Raw genomic sequence first — 15,790 nt, 5'->3', positions numbered from 1 at the left:
CAATAATATAAATGAGACCTTAGATCAGAATGGGTTTCTGTAAGGTTTTATTATGCATATTGGAAAGTGAGCTGGATTTGTGAAAATCCTGAATCAAGCAGCACATTGGGCATTTGCATGTAAATATACCTATGCATGCACAAATCAGGGTTTGGCATACACTCTTTTTTGAAAATGTGATACTGAAAGTCCTTCTTCAGGCTCTGTGTACTAGTTTACAAGAGGCCAAACCCCTTCTTAGGTACAGCTTTGGTACCTTATAAAATTAGTCCATGACCTTGTCCTGTGGGGTACACACTTTACGCCGGTGAGACCAGTATGAATAGGGTACTTCACCTCACCAGTAGGGACATGCTAATCACTGATGCTTCTTTGCCTCCCTGTAGCCGAATGTATGAGGTAAGATAATTTAATTTTAGAAGAACCCATATCACCCACATGCATACAACCAGCCCTCACACCAAATATTCCCTCCCACCACATAGGCATTTGCTGATCTCAGATTTTCTGAACATTATGAATGCAAATTTGCCTCCTCGTTTTGCTATCTTTTGAAGTTCATTGACTCAGTCCTCAACCCACTGTACATTTATTTGCTAGGTAGCTGTTCTGTATGAAGGTGCCACAAAACAAAGTTAAGTAACATTATATGCTTATTTTATAAGTCTTTTATCAATATGATACATTACTTCTTCCAAATTTCCTCATCTAATATTTTGCCGTGTATCCTGAAACATGATACCCTGACAGAGAGCTGACATCTACAAGTTCCAAGGGATGTATGGTTGGTCAGAATTAGACTATGGCATCCAAATATCACCAGCATTAATAACTTGTTTTCAAACAATCATGCCAAGTTTCAGTGCCACTAATCTCATCCTCCTAAACTGCTGTTCCTGTGTTTCTCTCATTACTAGCTATAAAACAGACAACATTTGCTTAGAATCTGTGTCAAAGCAATATCTCCCACTTTCTACTGACTCTCCAGAAATATAGGTTAATCTGTGTCACGTACTACAGGTTCAGATGAAGCCAAAAGGTTCCACAAATTAAGATGAAGAGTCACCTTAATCAAATGACTTTATGACATCAAATAAAATGGCACCCCTTAACAGTACTTGTCCCCTCTCTATACTGGTGATCTTTAGGGGCATCTTTTATTATCAGCTAATAAGAACCTATTTCTGAAGTCAATTTGATCACTGTGTAATAAACACTCCAGCATCTTTCTTTAATTTCTGGTAATAATTTCATCTTGGAGGTTAGAGTATTTGGGTCTGAATCTCCTTGTTCATACATCAATTTTAGACCTGTGTCCTTCTACTGACTTCAGTTGATTTAGTCCTGATTTGTATTAGCATCAGTGAGAAAGAAGACCTGCACATACCAGAGATATAGGCATATAGCTACAAAGATTACCTGTATGTTGAAGTTTGCAGCTCCCACAGAGTATGGCTCATCTTCATGTAGAGTGAAGCCAGGAACCTTTTCTACGGCTCACAATCCATGGCACAGCCAGGCAGCTAAGGATGTTTACAAAAGCCAATCACAATTTCCACATGGAACTGTATGTTCTCTGTATAATTGGCAAACATTATTCAGAGATGTCTGATATTCACAGATATGGTTTGCTCCCCCATTAGTTAGCAGGTGTGGAGAGAGCTTTCTCATCTAGCCATTTAAATAAGAGTACATAAAAGAAAAGGCTCAGCTGAAAAATGTAAAAGCTCAAATAAACTGAAACTAAGAAAAGCCTATAAGAGCAGGTGTGTAGGAAGAGCATACTGGCAAATAATCAATGTTTAATGTAGTTCTCAAAGGTCCATTTTAAAAAACATTTCCTATCTATTTTTGTGGGAAGTCCAGTTTAAAGGCTACATTAAAATCATAGTATTACAAATAGAATATGTATTAAGGACCAAAGACTTTTGAAATACATGGCTGTTTGAACCAGATATTCAGGAGCTTGTTTAAATAATTATAATTCTCTTAATTTATGGATTGATACCAGTTGATACCAGCTGAAGATCTAGCCCATAAAAAATACAAGCAAACTATCCTATATATAGCTAACCTAAGTCACATTTTGACATATGAATAGGCTAGTCAGGATTAGATATTTGTCATTAAATGTTAATTTCACTGTACACAAACCACTCAGTAAATATTTCCAAACAGGCAAAAAAAATGCTACCTGAGAGCTTATTAGAGTTTGATTTAAGGATATTTACTTTGTATATTTTTAAATGTGATATTGACAAATTTTAATTTAAGTTATAAAGCTTACATTTTTTGAATATCAAGATCTGCTGTCTACAGACACCAATTTCTCACCTGTGAAAATTTCAAGTGATAAAAATGAAAAATTATTCAAAATAAGCATGGGTGTCATCTATTTAAATTATTTTTAAAAAATTAAATTCTGCCAACCCTACTTAAGGGGAAGTCAGGAATGAGGAAGACAGCTGTCAGTGGGTGAAAACAAAACCAAAACCAGGAAAACATAGATTTTGCTTTTGCATGAGTGAGAACACCTTGCAGCAAACAGGCATAATTGGGACTCAAGTAAGCATGGCATATTTAAATAACCACATAAAATTATCCTCATTCTGCATGCATGCAGCACCTAGTGGAATGGAGCTCTGATTCATGACTGTGGTTCTGAGTTGCTATGGCAATAAAAAATAACATATAATCATTTTTAGTTTTTTACACAAAATTCAGATAAAATATTCCACCCCATCTTGGAATGGATACATTGTTTTAATTAAAGTTTATGTTTAATCAGTGTTTAGAGTCACAACTTCCTACTGCTTATTAACAGGCAGACAAATACATGGCCAGATACATGCCGTAATTCAGGCTATAATTAATACAGCTGCTGGTGACACATGTTGGTGACTCCTGTTAGATGATAGGCACAGGAAGGCAGAATTTAGCCCTAATATTAAGTACATTTTGTGTGTCCTGAGACTAGCACAGTACATAGCTTTTCACCAAATTCTTCAGAGATCTTCATACAACCATATTTTGAAATTCCATCAGGCTGGCAAATGCAAAAGAGACCATTTTCTGTAATAATGCATTGAGGCGTTTTCCCTGACTGTCTCTGAAAGATCAAATGTTTGTTTCTATTTGACAGGTCAACATGGTGATTGGCATTTTGGTATTTAATAAACTTGTTTCCAGAGATGGGATCCTAGATAAAAAGCTCAAACACAGAGCGGGGTAAGCAGCAATTGGGACATTTTAAAGCATACTGAAAATGTATCATGTATGTTCAATTACAGATTTCACCAATACTGCATTTAAATGTGCTTTGAACTTTTTTCCTCAGCATAACAGTATGTCTAATAGATTTCATTCATTGCAAAAGTTGCAGTTGCATTACCCTCATGGAATGTGACTGAACAAACTGAAAATAAAACACAAGTACAACAGTATTAAGTTAATAAGAAAGAGGATTAAACCATTACAAAACTGAGCAGTAATTCATATATATTTTATAATTATATAAAATGTGTGTACAGAAGAAGCTAATTTTTTTCTTTCTTTCTTTCTTTCATACCTGTATAATCTCACTGAAATCAGTAGGAGATACCAGAGGAGAATTTGCCTCTGTTTGCACAGACATATATATGTGATTGTGCTCTGAAATGAGCAAAAAATCATAAATAGGAAAGGTCTCTGTGTATTTGTATCCATGATATCCTTTTAGTAATATAATTTTACGTTCAAATTCTGAGTTTCTAATGATAAAAGAAGTAGGAAGTGCACAGTAAGTCCTAATAAAAGATAGCAATTATTTTGCTATTGACCTCAGTAGGTACAGGTGAGTTTCAAGGTCTGCTGCAGTGAATATAAATGAAGTCCACATGAAAAAGAAATATTTAAAATGCATCTTAGATTTCTGAATATACGTGCAAGTGTCTTTTTTTGTTTTGTCTAATGATAAACAATCAGCCTTTTTTTACTTCTCCACTTGTTGCAGTATTCTTTTCTTCTGCACCATTTTTAGGTGATTCCCCCAATATTCACATGGCTAAAGATGATTTTATATGACTATATCGCTGCTGTCTATAAACATTTCTTAAAACCTTACTTTGAATTATTTGATCATTCCTATAATAGCATCATTCCTAATGTTCAATTAATTGATTAGTTGTGTATATTGATGACATACACTTTGGTGCGCTTACTTTGTCATTTAGTGTTAGCTTAATGAAGCATGTTAAAGCTGTCTTTGGTTTTTACTTCTTAGTGTTCTGTTTCAAAAACAGCCACCACCAAAGCCCCTTTTGTTCTTGTTTTTCTTTTCCTTCTCATTAAAATAATAATTTCTTAATTTTACCCTTGTCTACAAATTTCCATTTGTCTTCTGAGTGTTGTGATGTAGTCTTCATGTTCTGATTAATGTCCCATATTTTAAAATCAGCCGTATTTCAGCACCAGTGAGTATTTTTTCAATATTTACACTCAAAGAAGTTTTGAGCTTATAAGTCTATTGCACATTTTGTATAATATTTAAAGGATAGGAAAATTCATATTTAATTGCAGAATAGCTTTTTAGCTATTCAGTTATACACAATTAAAATCAAGTTAATTATAGTTTTCCAATTAACCAAATATTTGATTTCTATATGTTTGTGTCACCATAAAACAAATGTTATTTTAAAAGCTAAATAGGACAAACCACTAGAAAATATGCTGTCAGAAATAATCCTGCACTGCCAGGATGAATAAGGAGCTAGGTGCCTTAATCAAGATTAAAACAATCTTTCAGATTTGAGTCATTCTCTGGGGCAGTGGAAATTGCATAGGCCCCTTTCCCCTCATAAAAGGAGAATGGTCACTCATTAACTCATTAGTTAAGTCTCAGAGGGGTAGCTGTGTTAGTCTGTATCTGCAAAAACAATGAGGAGTCCTGTAGCACCTGAAAGACTATAACAGATTTATTTAGGCATAAGGTTTCATTGGTAATACTCGTTTAATCAGATGTGTCAGAGAGGAAATTGTCCCTGCCTTTGTAATTTCCACTTCAATGCATCTGATGAAGTAGGTATTATGCACAAAAGCTTATGTCCAGGTAAATATGTTAGCTCTTAAGGTTCCTTCTTCTTTCGTTAGTTAAGTATTCCTACCAGCCTCATCTACAATCACGGTCCAGTGACACGGTCAATACTAAATAGCATTTAATTAGGACTAGAGCATTTACAGAAGCAAAATAGTGGCACTCCAAATGATCATATCCTAGTAAAGCACACTGGGATGCCTCAGGTAAATATAACAGGCCAGATCATGAGCTGCTGTGAAATAACATATCTGGTACAATGAGAAGTCAGTGGAGCTATGCCATTATCTCTCAGCTGAGGATCTGCCCCCAAAATATTTAATCATAAATGACCTGTTTGAAGAGAGGTATCATAAGTTTGGGAAAAGGCATTCCATTCTCTTTTAGTATGTACATATTCTGAAGTTATGTGAAGGATGGATTTGGTCTTTTAAATCTGTAGATCTGTTCTGCATTTTGCAATAATAACAAGATTTTCATGAGAATAACTGCTGTAGCATCAAGACCAAGATTTAATTCCTTTTGTCTTCACCAATTGTTGGCTAGACCCCCATAGATATTGAATATAACTTTGCTCCACTGATTTCATGTTATACCAGCTGAGGATCTAACCCTTTGTTTCTATGCATTGTGCAAGAAAGCAAAAGCAAACTTTTAGTTTTGGTGGTAAGTGAGAGGGTGAAATATTGAGAAATATTAGGAATCTTTTGTGGGTGACTTCTTCTGTGAGGGGTTGGTTGGTGTTTATGTGGGGTATGGGTTCAGTTATCAATGGGTAAAAAAGTTTTCCCTTTATAGTCGTAAGTTTCTTGATATGATATGGAAATCACTGGTTCTGGTGGCATTTGAGAAAATAAGACATCAAAGAAGTGATTTATTTTATCAAAAACATCAGAATGTAAATGTATGTTGTACATAGATGAAGAATATTCAAGTACCAGGTTTTACATTTTAACTCTGAAGAGTTGTAACACTGTAAAAGTAATAGTGTAAAAAATGCTGTAAGCTTAATGTTGTGTACTGTGTTTTATTAAAATGGAATAACATATCATCCCTTTTTTAGTCCCTAGTAATATTTATTTTCATCAAATTCCATACATTTCAACCCCTATATTCAGATCTTTATAGAGTGCTTTCTCCAGCTAGCACACTGAAATTGCTATACCAAGACATTTGCTAACTGGCGGTACAGTAAGCCCATCTTGCCTAAATGACTTGAGCACATTTTGGAGGTCTATTCCTTTATTAAGGTTCATATAATAATCAGCATAGTATTTTATACTCCATATTTGTATGTCCTATCCTTATTTCTCTGTAAGTGAACATTGATACTTTAGTCTTGTAAATGGTCTGAATAGAGGGATTTCACAGTGTGTGTCTACACTAGCACGTGCTTATGTTTATCTCTTTGTACTGAGCAACCTTGATATCTGAATACTGGGGCCTTTTTAGCTTAAATGGAAGAAATAGGGCCTGCATGAACTTAAGCCCCATAGCATTAAAAGTTAAAGTTAATAATGTATAGTACCAATATATTTTGCAACAATCTCGAGCATTCATCCTGAATAAGTCTACTTAATTTTTCTGCATGACGTCATATTTAAAAGCTAAATTTCAGTAGCAACGTTTTTCAGTGAAAATTCAATATTTTGTTCTTTTTGTGGGTGTTCTGTTTGTTTGCAGTCAGATGAGTGAGCCTCATAGCGGTTTGACGCTCAAATGTGCCAAGTGTGGAGTAGTTTCAACAACAGCTTTGTCAGCCACCACCGCCAGTAATGCCATGTTAGTCCTAATCATTTACATCTTCTTGTTACAAATCTTATACAGTGCATGTGAGAAAATACTTTGATGATGAAAACTGTGTTTGCTAATACTGTATTAGAGCACTGATCATATTTAAATATTCTTGTTAAAATTGGCAACTGTGTTTATTAACTGAATACAGGATACTCTTTATAACATAAAGTACATTTTTATATATTTGCCTGTGGTTTTCAAATTAACTAATAAGTTGCCATCCTTAAAGTTTTTTTTTTAATAGTGGGTTTTTATTTATCTACGTGCCCCTATATAATGTTGGTTTTTAATCTCTCAATAGGGCATCCCTTTGGAGCTCCTGTGTTGTGTTGCCTCTTCTGGCTCTGACGTGGATGTCTGCAGTTCTGGCTATGACAGACAAAAGATCTATATTATTTCAGATACTCTTTGCAGTGTTTGATTCATTGCAAGGCTTTGTTATTGTCATGGTCCACTGTATTCTCCGAAGGGAGGTGAGGAATAATTTTTGATCACTGAAATGATGCTCTTCTCACATACTGCTTAACAGTGGGTTGTTTGTAAAAAAAAAAAAAAAAAAAAAAAGAGGAGCTGATATGCAGACAGCTCCCTGCCCTTCCTCCCCAGAGCTCCTACAACTGGGGCTGCCGGAGGGGCTCCCTGCCCCAGCCAGCTCCCCATCACAGGACGGCTGCGGATCCCTAATCCCCAGCAGGGTCCCCGGGGCTGGAGCTGCTGGTGGGGCTCCATGCTCCAGCTGGCTCCCAGCCCCGGGGCTGCTGGGTTTTCCCCACTCCTGTCCGGATCCCAGGACTGGAGCTGCAGACAGGTCCCCCTGGCACCTACCTGGGGATCCTGGATGGGGCTGCTGAGGTTCCAGTATGGCATACCAGGCCATAATGTCAGAAAAAGAGCATTGCTGCTTGATATTATATACAAAATATCCTTTCAGAAATTCAGTTATTGGCATAAAGAGAAAAAAAGGAATACTTGAGATGAGATTTAAAGAAAGGCAAGTGAATAAGGATCTCAAACAGTTACAGGCAGATGAGGCATCAGAGAAAAGCCCGCACAGATAAAATGTCAGTCAACAGGGACAGCTAGGAAAAGTGAGTAAAAGAATGGAGATGGTGGAGAGGAGATGTGCTTGAGTATAAAGGAAGAATGTTTCATTTCAGATGCAAAATGAAGCAGTTAACTTCAGTGAAAAATGGGCCGAATTAGTTAGAGGTCACCTTTAAAATAGACCAGCTAGATCTTGTTTAGTTTTAATTTTATGCATCTTTGATATCATGATTATATACTTCAAGTACAGACACAAGACTCCTTTACCAAAGCAACAGATTCTGTGAGTTTTTTTCCCATGTGGAAAGACTCATTCAAATACAAAATTGCTTTGGTTTACACTATGCCATGTTAAATAAAAAACTGTTGAAAATATACAAAAACAGCTGGTAGAAGTGATGTCATTTTAAGACCAAGCCTTTCAACTCTGTATCTGTTCAGCTCTTCTTAGGTCACAAGTTACAGTAAGTGTGTGGTGCTTTCAATTTGTCTGTTGGAATGTTTATCCATATCACTAAAGCGTACAACGTGTTTAGCACAGTTCTCAGGGATTGACAGTGATTCAAGGGAGCTGCAGAGCTGGAGTATCAGGGTGTTTCAGATCATGTTTAAGGTGTATTGGCCATGCTGAGTGGGGAGGTCTGTGTGGACAGTGGCTTTACTCTCCATTGTTCACTTTCCTAAGCACTGAAGTTCACTGTATTAATTAAAACAAACAGGGAGGTTATTGATGTGTTCTATTTCAGTCTCCCTGTGATATTTTAATCTGTGTCAACATTGCATCCTACCCAGTGTGTGTTTCAGGTGGGCGGCGCCAGGGGGAGAGAATCACCTTGTGAACCACTATGTCATTCAGTTAGACATAGGCAAGAGTTGGAAAATAGAATAAGTGTGTGTGGTAGCTTAAAACAAGAGATTCTGGGATTCTGAATTCTGAAGTCAGGCCTTGCTCTTTTCCTAACTTGCAGTGTGACCTTGGATAAGTGTCTGTGCCTCATTTTAGCCATTAGTAAAAAAGGTAACAATACTGACAGTAACCCACAAAGGTGTTGTGAGGCACAATTATTTAATGTTTGTACAAGAGTCTGAAAAGCTGTATATAGAAGACACTAGATATAAAGCACAATTTTTTAAAAAGTTTATATTACTGTTATTGCTTATTACCCAGAAGTTCTATTGTTCCCTCTGAATATTGTATACCTTTTATAATATTGGGTGTGCAGTTACTTGCCCAATTGGAAGCCACCAGATCACGCATTCTGACAGTGAAATTGTAAAAGACTACAATTACTTATTCTTCATTCATCCGGCCTGTTTTATGTAGAATTATTAGCTGAATCCCTTCTCCTTCAAATGATGACACATAGCATCTTCTTTCCACCTTCTTATCCTAACATCCATCCAGACTTAAGGGCTAGAATAAAAACTGAGGAGCTAATTAGGATTTTGTTCCCAATGGGAAAAGGATTAAGAGATGATACATTACTGAACCAATTTGCTTCCATACCATTAGTTAATTGTCACAGGATACAAGGCAATGCAAGCAGACTTCTCAGAACACTTCAGCACCCACATTTTAAAAAGGCCTAATGTTCACCTCTATAACATGCAAATGCATGCTCCAGTGGGTGAGCAAGAAAGGACACACATTCATATATCCTTTGATCTCACAAAATACTTTTGCATGGTCCACTGATCAGCATGCACCCTACCTCTTCTGTAGTCAGTCCATAGTGGGTAGCGTTTGCAGCAGTTTTCAGCTGAAGAGTTCTTTATTTCAAGGCATGGAAACTTACAGCCTTAGCTCTGAAGAGTCTTGATTGCATCAAAGCAGCGTCAGCAATATAAGTGGGACGTCTCTGTCATTAAGTGGTACGGACCACACAAGCTCTGGATGCACTTCTTCTGCCCAGACGTAGGAAGTAACACATTACTCAGGTTGCCTTATGTCCCAGTCTGTGCATATTGCCATGACGAATTCAAGACCCAGGTGCTTTAGTCAGGCTGTAGGGTTTCATGCTTTTAGCTCTGATAGGCTGCAGTTCAGTCCCTCGTGTCAGCTAAGATCGTGCCTATCACATAGGCACATTTTCATGGAGCAATTTAGTCCCTACATTGTACAGAACACATTCCACCTTAAAATGTAGTCCATTACTTTATGTAGTCCAAAGAAGGCATTGAAATCTTACCAATGTATTTGTTATTCTTGATGATGAATGCTATACACATTATGAAGACATCTTGTTATAACTTCCATAGGATTCATCTATATTTACAATATGCCAACATAAGCAAAATATTAATTTGGACTAACAAATAATAGATCAAAATAAAATATAGAAAAAAATCAAACAAGGGAAAGGTCAGGCTTGCTTTATTATGCCCTTACTAATGCTATATTCCAAAACCATTACATTCTTGTTCATGAATATACATACAGTTTTTTCTCATTATACTTGATGTATTATAAACATTTGAAATGTAAAAATGTGTGTGTCTACACTCCCTTGCCAGCCATAACCCACTAGTATGTCACATCAGTAGATCTGTCTGAAAGTGGGCTGTTCTAACAGCCTGTGTGACTGTTCAATAAGGCATTGAAGTGGGACTCTGATGTCTGTTCCCAATCTGCTATGTGATTTTAGGACTGTCACTTCACATCCCTCTTCCTCAGCTCCCAGTCTGTAAAATTAGAATATGATACTTTACTCTCCTTCATGCTTTGAGGCCTAGGGATGGGAAATGCTATAAAAGAGTGAAGTGTTGTTATTTTAAACTTGAAGACTAAAGGGAATATCCCTACCCTATCGTATCACTATTCATTCTTGTCATCTTGCTGTTGAAGTACCTAATGAGACATAGATGGAAACTGGTGTGTGTGTGTCGTAAAGCAGTGAATGGTGGATGAGCTTGGTTCTAATAGTCTTCCTTACCAAAACAGTATGCCTGATATGCTTGAACACCGCCTCTTTGAAACTAGTTTGAGTCACGCTGAACAATTGCAAAGGATGATCGTGATGGGATAAACCCATGTGTAGTTTCTGCTTTTTCCCTGCTCCTACTGATTGAAATGCATTTGGATTAAATGCATGTTTGGTGTTTAAAGCTACAGCCCACATTTCTATATTGTCAGAGAAAAAAGATGCATGATGAGGGAGAGAGGGTACGTTATAAGAGTTTTGAATTGGTTACTGTTGCTAGGGAAACCAGTTCTTTGGTTCCTGCACATACATCACATCTGTCTCTCCTAATCTGCCTGGCTCTAAAACAATCTGGCAACTTAATGTTAGAAAGAAAAAAAAAATCAACTACAAAATAATTCTGAGTGAATGGTGGAGAAAAACAAATGCAAGCAGAGTGTAGATTTGAGCAGAGCCCACAGCCCAAATCCCTTCACCAAGGGGCTATAGGTTATGAGGGAGCAGGTTATCCCACATCTGCAAATGTTTTGTGTGGAATTAGGCACCCTCGGAGCACCTCCACTGGATCAGACTTGAAGTTCTTTCTCTAAACTAGAAACTCCATGGTATTCTTAATGATCAACCAGAACTTTTCACCATTCCAGCTACATGTGCCTCCAATATGTCTCAGACCAATTAAACACATGGGCTATGTCTACACTTAGTAAAAACTTCAGAATGACCGTGCTAATGGTCAGATCAAATAATACTAATGAGGTGCCAACATGCATATTCAGTGCCTCATTAGCATGCCGATGGCTGAGGCACTTCGAAATTGCCACGTTTTGCTGCTGTGTGGCTCGTCTACACTGGAGTCCTTTTCAAAAGGACCCCACCAACTTCGAAATCCCCTTATTACTATGAACTTAAGTCAATTCCTGGCCAAGTGCACTTTTAATTACTCTCACACTTGAGTTCATAGGAATAAGGGGATTTCGAAGTTGGTGGGGTCCTTTTGAAAAGGACTCCAGTGTAGACAAGCCATACGGCAGCGAAATGTGGCAATTTCGAAGTGCCACAGCTGCTGGCATGCTAATGAGGTGCTGAATATGCATTTCAGTGCCTCATTAGTATTCTTCAATCTGACCGTTAGCATGGCCATTTCGAAGTTTTTATTAAGTATAGACATGGCCATGATGAATGGAGTGATGAGAACAAAAAAAAAATATTGTCATGGTTCAGGCTTACAAATTTCAGCTTACATCATTTTGATAGACACCGCTCCCTCATTCAGCTATAACATCCACAGAGCATGTTGCTTGCATTTTGCACCTATGAGAGTCAATTCATCAAAGACTAACCAGTTCATTGCTGATGGAGTACTCGAGGTAGATTAATGAGCTCCATAGAAGTGTGAGATGTGGGGAGTTTGCATGAACATGTAAGAGAGATTTTAGGGAGCAGAGGTTGTCACTTAGTTGAAGCAATAATAGGTTTAGGTTAAATTACCTTGATATTTCACTGAAATTTAGGGTGGTCCTCATTTTGTCAACATAGCTCACCAATAATTACCCTACAATGTAAAACTCTAAAGTGTGACCTGAGACTTCAACAGCAATAAAGAGAGAAAATAATTGGATTAACTTTGTATTATCTGGGAGATGCTATATCAAATTGGTGTCAGCTGCATGAAAAACCAAAACCAACATAATGCTTAAAATCAAAGTCTGCTTCATCATCCTGGCCAAGTGCACTTTTAATTATTCTCACACTTGGGAAGTGTTTTGAAATCACACCAAACATTAGTATGCTTGCTATGGCTTTTTTTCTCTGCCCTTTATTAGTCTTTCCCAGCTGCAGTACTCATTTAGACCTAAATATTGTGGGGCAGTTTAATTCATTCAAGGGTTGAGCACTTTAAGATAATACTGTCTAATTATAAAAATAAGGCAAAGTTTTCCATCTGCCTTTTTTTTTCTCTCTGCTGGGAAAGACTGTGCGAGCTCTCAAAGAATTTGTAACATATAATAATGTCATTCAGAAAGCAAGGCCTTGGGCTGAGCTTCACTTGATTAAGTTAGCTTCTTTTACTGTTTACAAAATGTGAGTAGCTTATGATTTTCTCTGATATGATTATTCTAAATCAATAACAATGTAATTTCTACAAATAATGAAAGGTCTGTAGAATGCGCACAGGGAGTTCACTGAAAAGCATTTGATATTCAGCATAAAATGGGGCTGGTTAGTTTTGATGAGACACTGATCACATCCATGGCTAAATTTCTGTATCCAGACTGGAAGATGATAACTCTTGAAACTAGATTTCAAATATGAATACTAACGTTTATTAAATATAAATTCTTTATTGTGAGTCAAAACATTCATCCCAACATACTAGTTTTCCACAATATCTGTGACAAGTGAATACAAAAGACACAAGAATAAACTTGGTTCTTTATTCACAGAAATATTCCTATGAGTTTCCAAAACCTCAATTAATTTTTTTTCCATTCCAAGAATATTTTTGCTGACTTCATATTTAGTCTTTGATAAGGGCAGGAAAATATACTCACTGGACTGCCAGTGGGCATGGGCTTCTGTTTTTTTGTATGATTTGGATACAATAATACTCATTAGCATGTGATGACAAATTATATCTAAATTCTACGGAAGAGTTAAGTAATAAAATCTTGTATCATTGTGGTGCAAAGCGGGCTACTCTGCTGCTCACAGTGCTCATATTTGATACGTTTTGTCTATGCTGAAAATTTTACTGCTGCAGAAGGTTCAAGAAACATTCCCTATACATAAAACTAGAGCAGGAATCAGCAAACTTTTTATGCTGGGCCCCACTTTTCATCCCTGCAATTAGCAGCCCCCATACCCTCAACTTATCTAATGTAATCCAAACCAACAGAAGTTTCACTTATGTTCATGTGAAAAAAAACCTTTTCATCATGTGTAAGAAAATACATATGTAGAATGTAAAAGCTTTATTAATAGGTATATAAATGTGAATACGCATACATACAGACAGTAACAGATTTCAACATTTTAATGAGATGCACAAGCCTGACCCATAGCCAATCACTATATTTAGGAAAATACTTCAATGTTAATACAAGTAACTACTAAAAGTCACCTTCCAAAACCCTCACATTTTTCAGGAATACATTTTATTTTGCTATGGGAATAAAGTACTTTTTATAAATCTACCTTCTGACCTGCTGCTGCAGTCAAAGTGAACTAGAAGTCAGAGTCAAAAACTGCCACAGAAGACAGCTTGGGGTTGAATAGCCCCTCACTGTTGATTGTGAAATCATTATGTTCCTTTACAAATTTAATGGAGTCTCGTAAACTCAGCCTGGTAGATTGGTAGACTTTTATATGAACCCTAAGGTAGAGCAAGAGTGTGAAATGGCAGATACAAATATGCATTTATTAGTGTTGATGTATAGAATATCCTAAAGTAAAATTAAATTTACAGTTTAATTATTTTTATAACCGTATTAAAAACACAGGAAAAGAATACTCAGTGAATAGTATTGTCTTCACAGGTTCAAGATGCATTTAGATGTCGATTAAGAAACTGCCAAGATCCAATCAATGCAGATTCTTCAAGCTCTTTTCCTAATGGACATGCTCAAATCATGGTGAGCTTTTATTCTGGACTTGCAATTCAATATCGCTAGCCAACATAAAAAGATGACGGTACCTTACTGCACATGTGAAGTGCATGCATATAATAATAACAATAATAATAATAATAATAATAATAATAATAATAATAATACAGTACTTAAGTATGAACCTTAAGTACAAGTCTTACTTCAGCTCATTATCTCTTCTCTGAAATGTTTTAAAAGAGTTCAGCTTATTTGTTCAGGGGTCTCTTAAACAGCACTATCATGCGCTGAATCTTTGAATACCAAGGTTCAAGAGCAGCTGAGACTCTGCCTTTGTGGGCAATTGCGTCTACAATGTTGTGGACATGATATTTTCATTCTCAAAGATGAGTGGCGAAGTGTGAAATATGCTGTATATGGAACTTCTGTACCCCACTAGTGTCAGCTTGTAGAGCATTGCTACAGTCTAGGGAACTTCAGAAATGTCCTGCTTCCCCGGCTTTAAAGTAAACTGATTTCTATTTTATTAATATTTATTTATTTTAATGTATTTTATATTAAATTAATTAAATATATTGAATATTTTATATAGTTATTTTAATCATATTTTTATGGAGGAGAAGGTGGCAGGCATTCTACACTGAAAAGAACTGGCTAGAATTAAGGAGTCAGTGAAAGTTCAGCCTCCCCTTTTTGGCTGGACATATTACTGAAGATTTCCTCACATGACATAATCTTTAAAGGTTAATCTTTAATATATAGGGACTCCAGGACAAGCCTAAATGGTTGGCAATCCTAATGTATTATAGAATTTGCTCAAATATCTTTAGGAGCAGTTTAGTAATCAAATACTTATCCCATTGATTTCGATGAGAATAGGATTAGACCCTAGAAGATGCCAGGGTCTCTTAGCAAATGCCCTTGAAAGAGACTTTGAGCAGAGGAAAATCAATGCTGAGATGTGAGGGAAGAGAGTAAATTGACCCTTTCTGTAAAAAGAGAAGGGGTGCTGCTTGTATTAGATGCATGTAAATAAACTGTGAGGAAAACTGAAAGGCATTTACCCTCTACATCAAGTTAAATAGTGTTTCTTTCACTGTGATAGAGTGATATTAGATTCTTAAATGTTAAAGCTTCAGTCTTAAAACTGACAGCCTCTTTACCCTACTTTGAACTGAATAATAGCTGCTTTCATTTTTGGGGTGAAGGTTGGTGCTGAGCTTACTCTAATTGCATTAGAAGCAGAGGTATACAGAATGCTGTATAAAACTTAACTAATTTAATAAGAATGTTTCAGATAAAGTGAACTAATTTGATTAAGCTTATTCATGGTAATAAGTGGTGCAGACTAT

At 36.5% G+C, this 15,790-nt stretch overlaps 1 protein-coding gene across 1 annotated transcript in view; it reads left to right on the top strand.

Annotated features, from left to right (window-relative positions):
* Positions 1-15,790, top strand: part of ADGRB3 (adhesion G protein-coupled receptor B3) — a 704,839-nt gene that overhangs the window by 655,890 nt on the left and 33,159 nt on the right. Inside the window, exons 23-25 of the mRNA XM_074988878.1 lie at positions 3,143-3,228; positions 7,170-7,341; positions 14,370-14,465. Of these exons, the coding sequence (XP_074844979.1) occupies positions 3,143-3,228; positions 7,170-7,341; positions 14,370-14,465 (354 nt within the window). The remainder of the gene's footprint in view (positions 1-3,142; positions 3,229-7,169; positions 7,342-14,369; positions 14,466-15,790) is intronic.

Source organism: Carettochelys insculpta, chromosome 3 (genome assembly GCF_033958435.1).
Source record: "Carettochelys insculpta isolate YL-2023 chromosome 3, ASM3395843v1, whole genome shotgun sequence".
Taxonomy (NCBI): domain Eukaryota; kingdom Metazoa; phylum Chordata; order Testudines; family Carettochelyidae; genus Carettochelys; species Carettochelys insculpta.
This window is presented reverse-complemented; position numbering and strand designations above follow the sequence as displayed.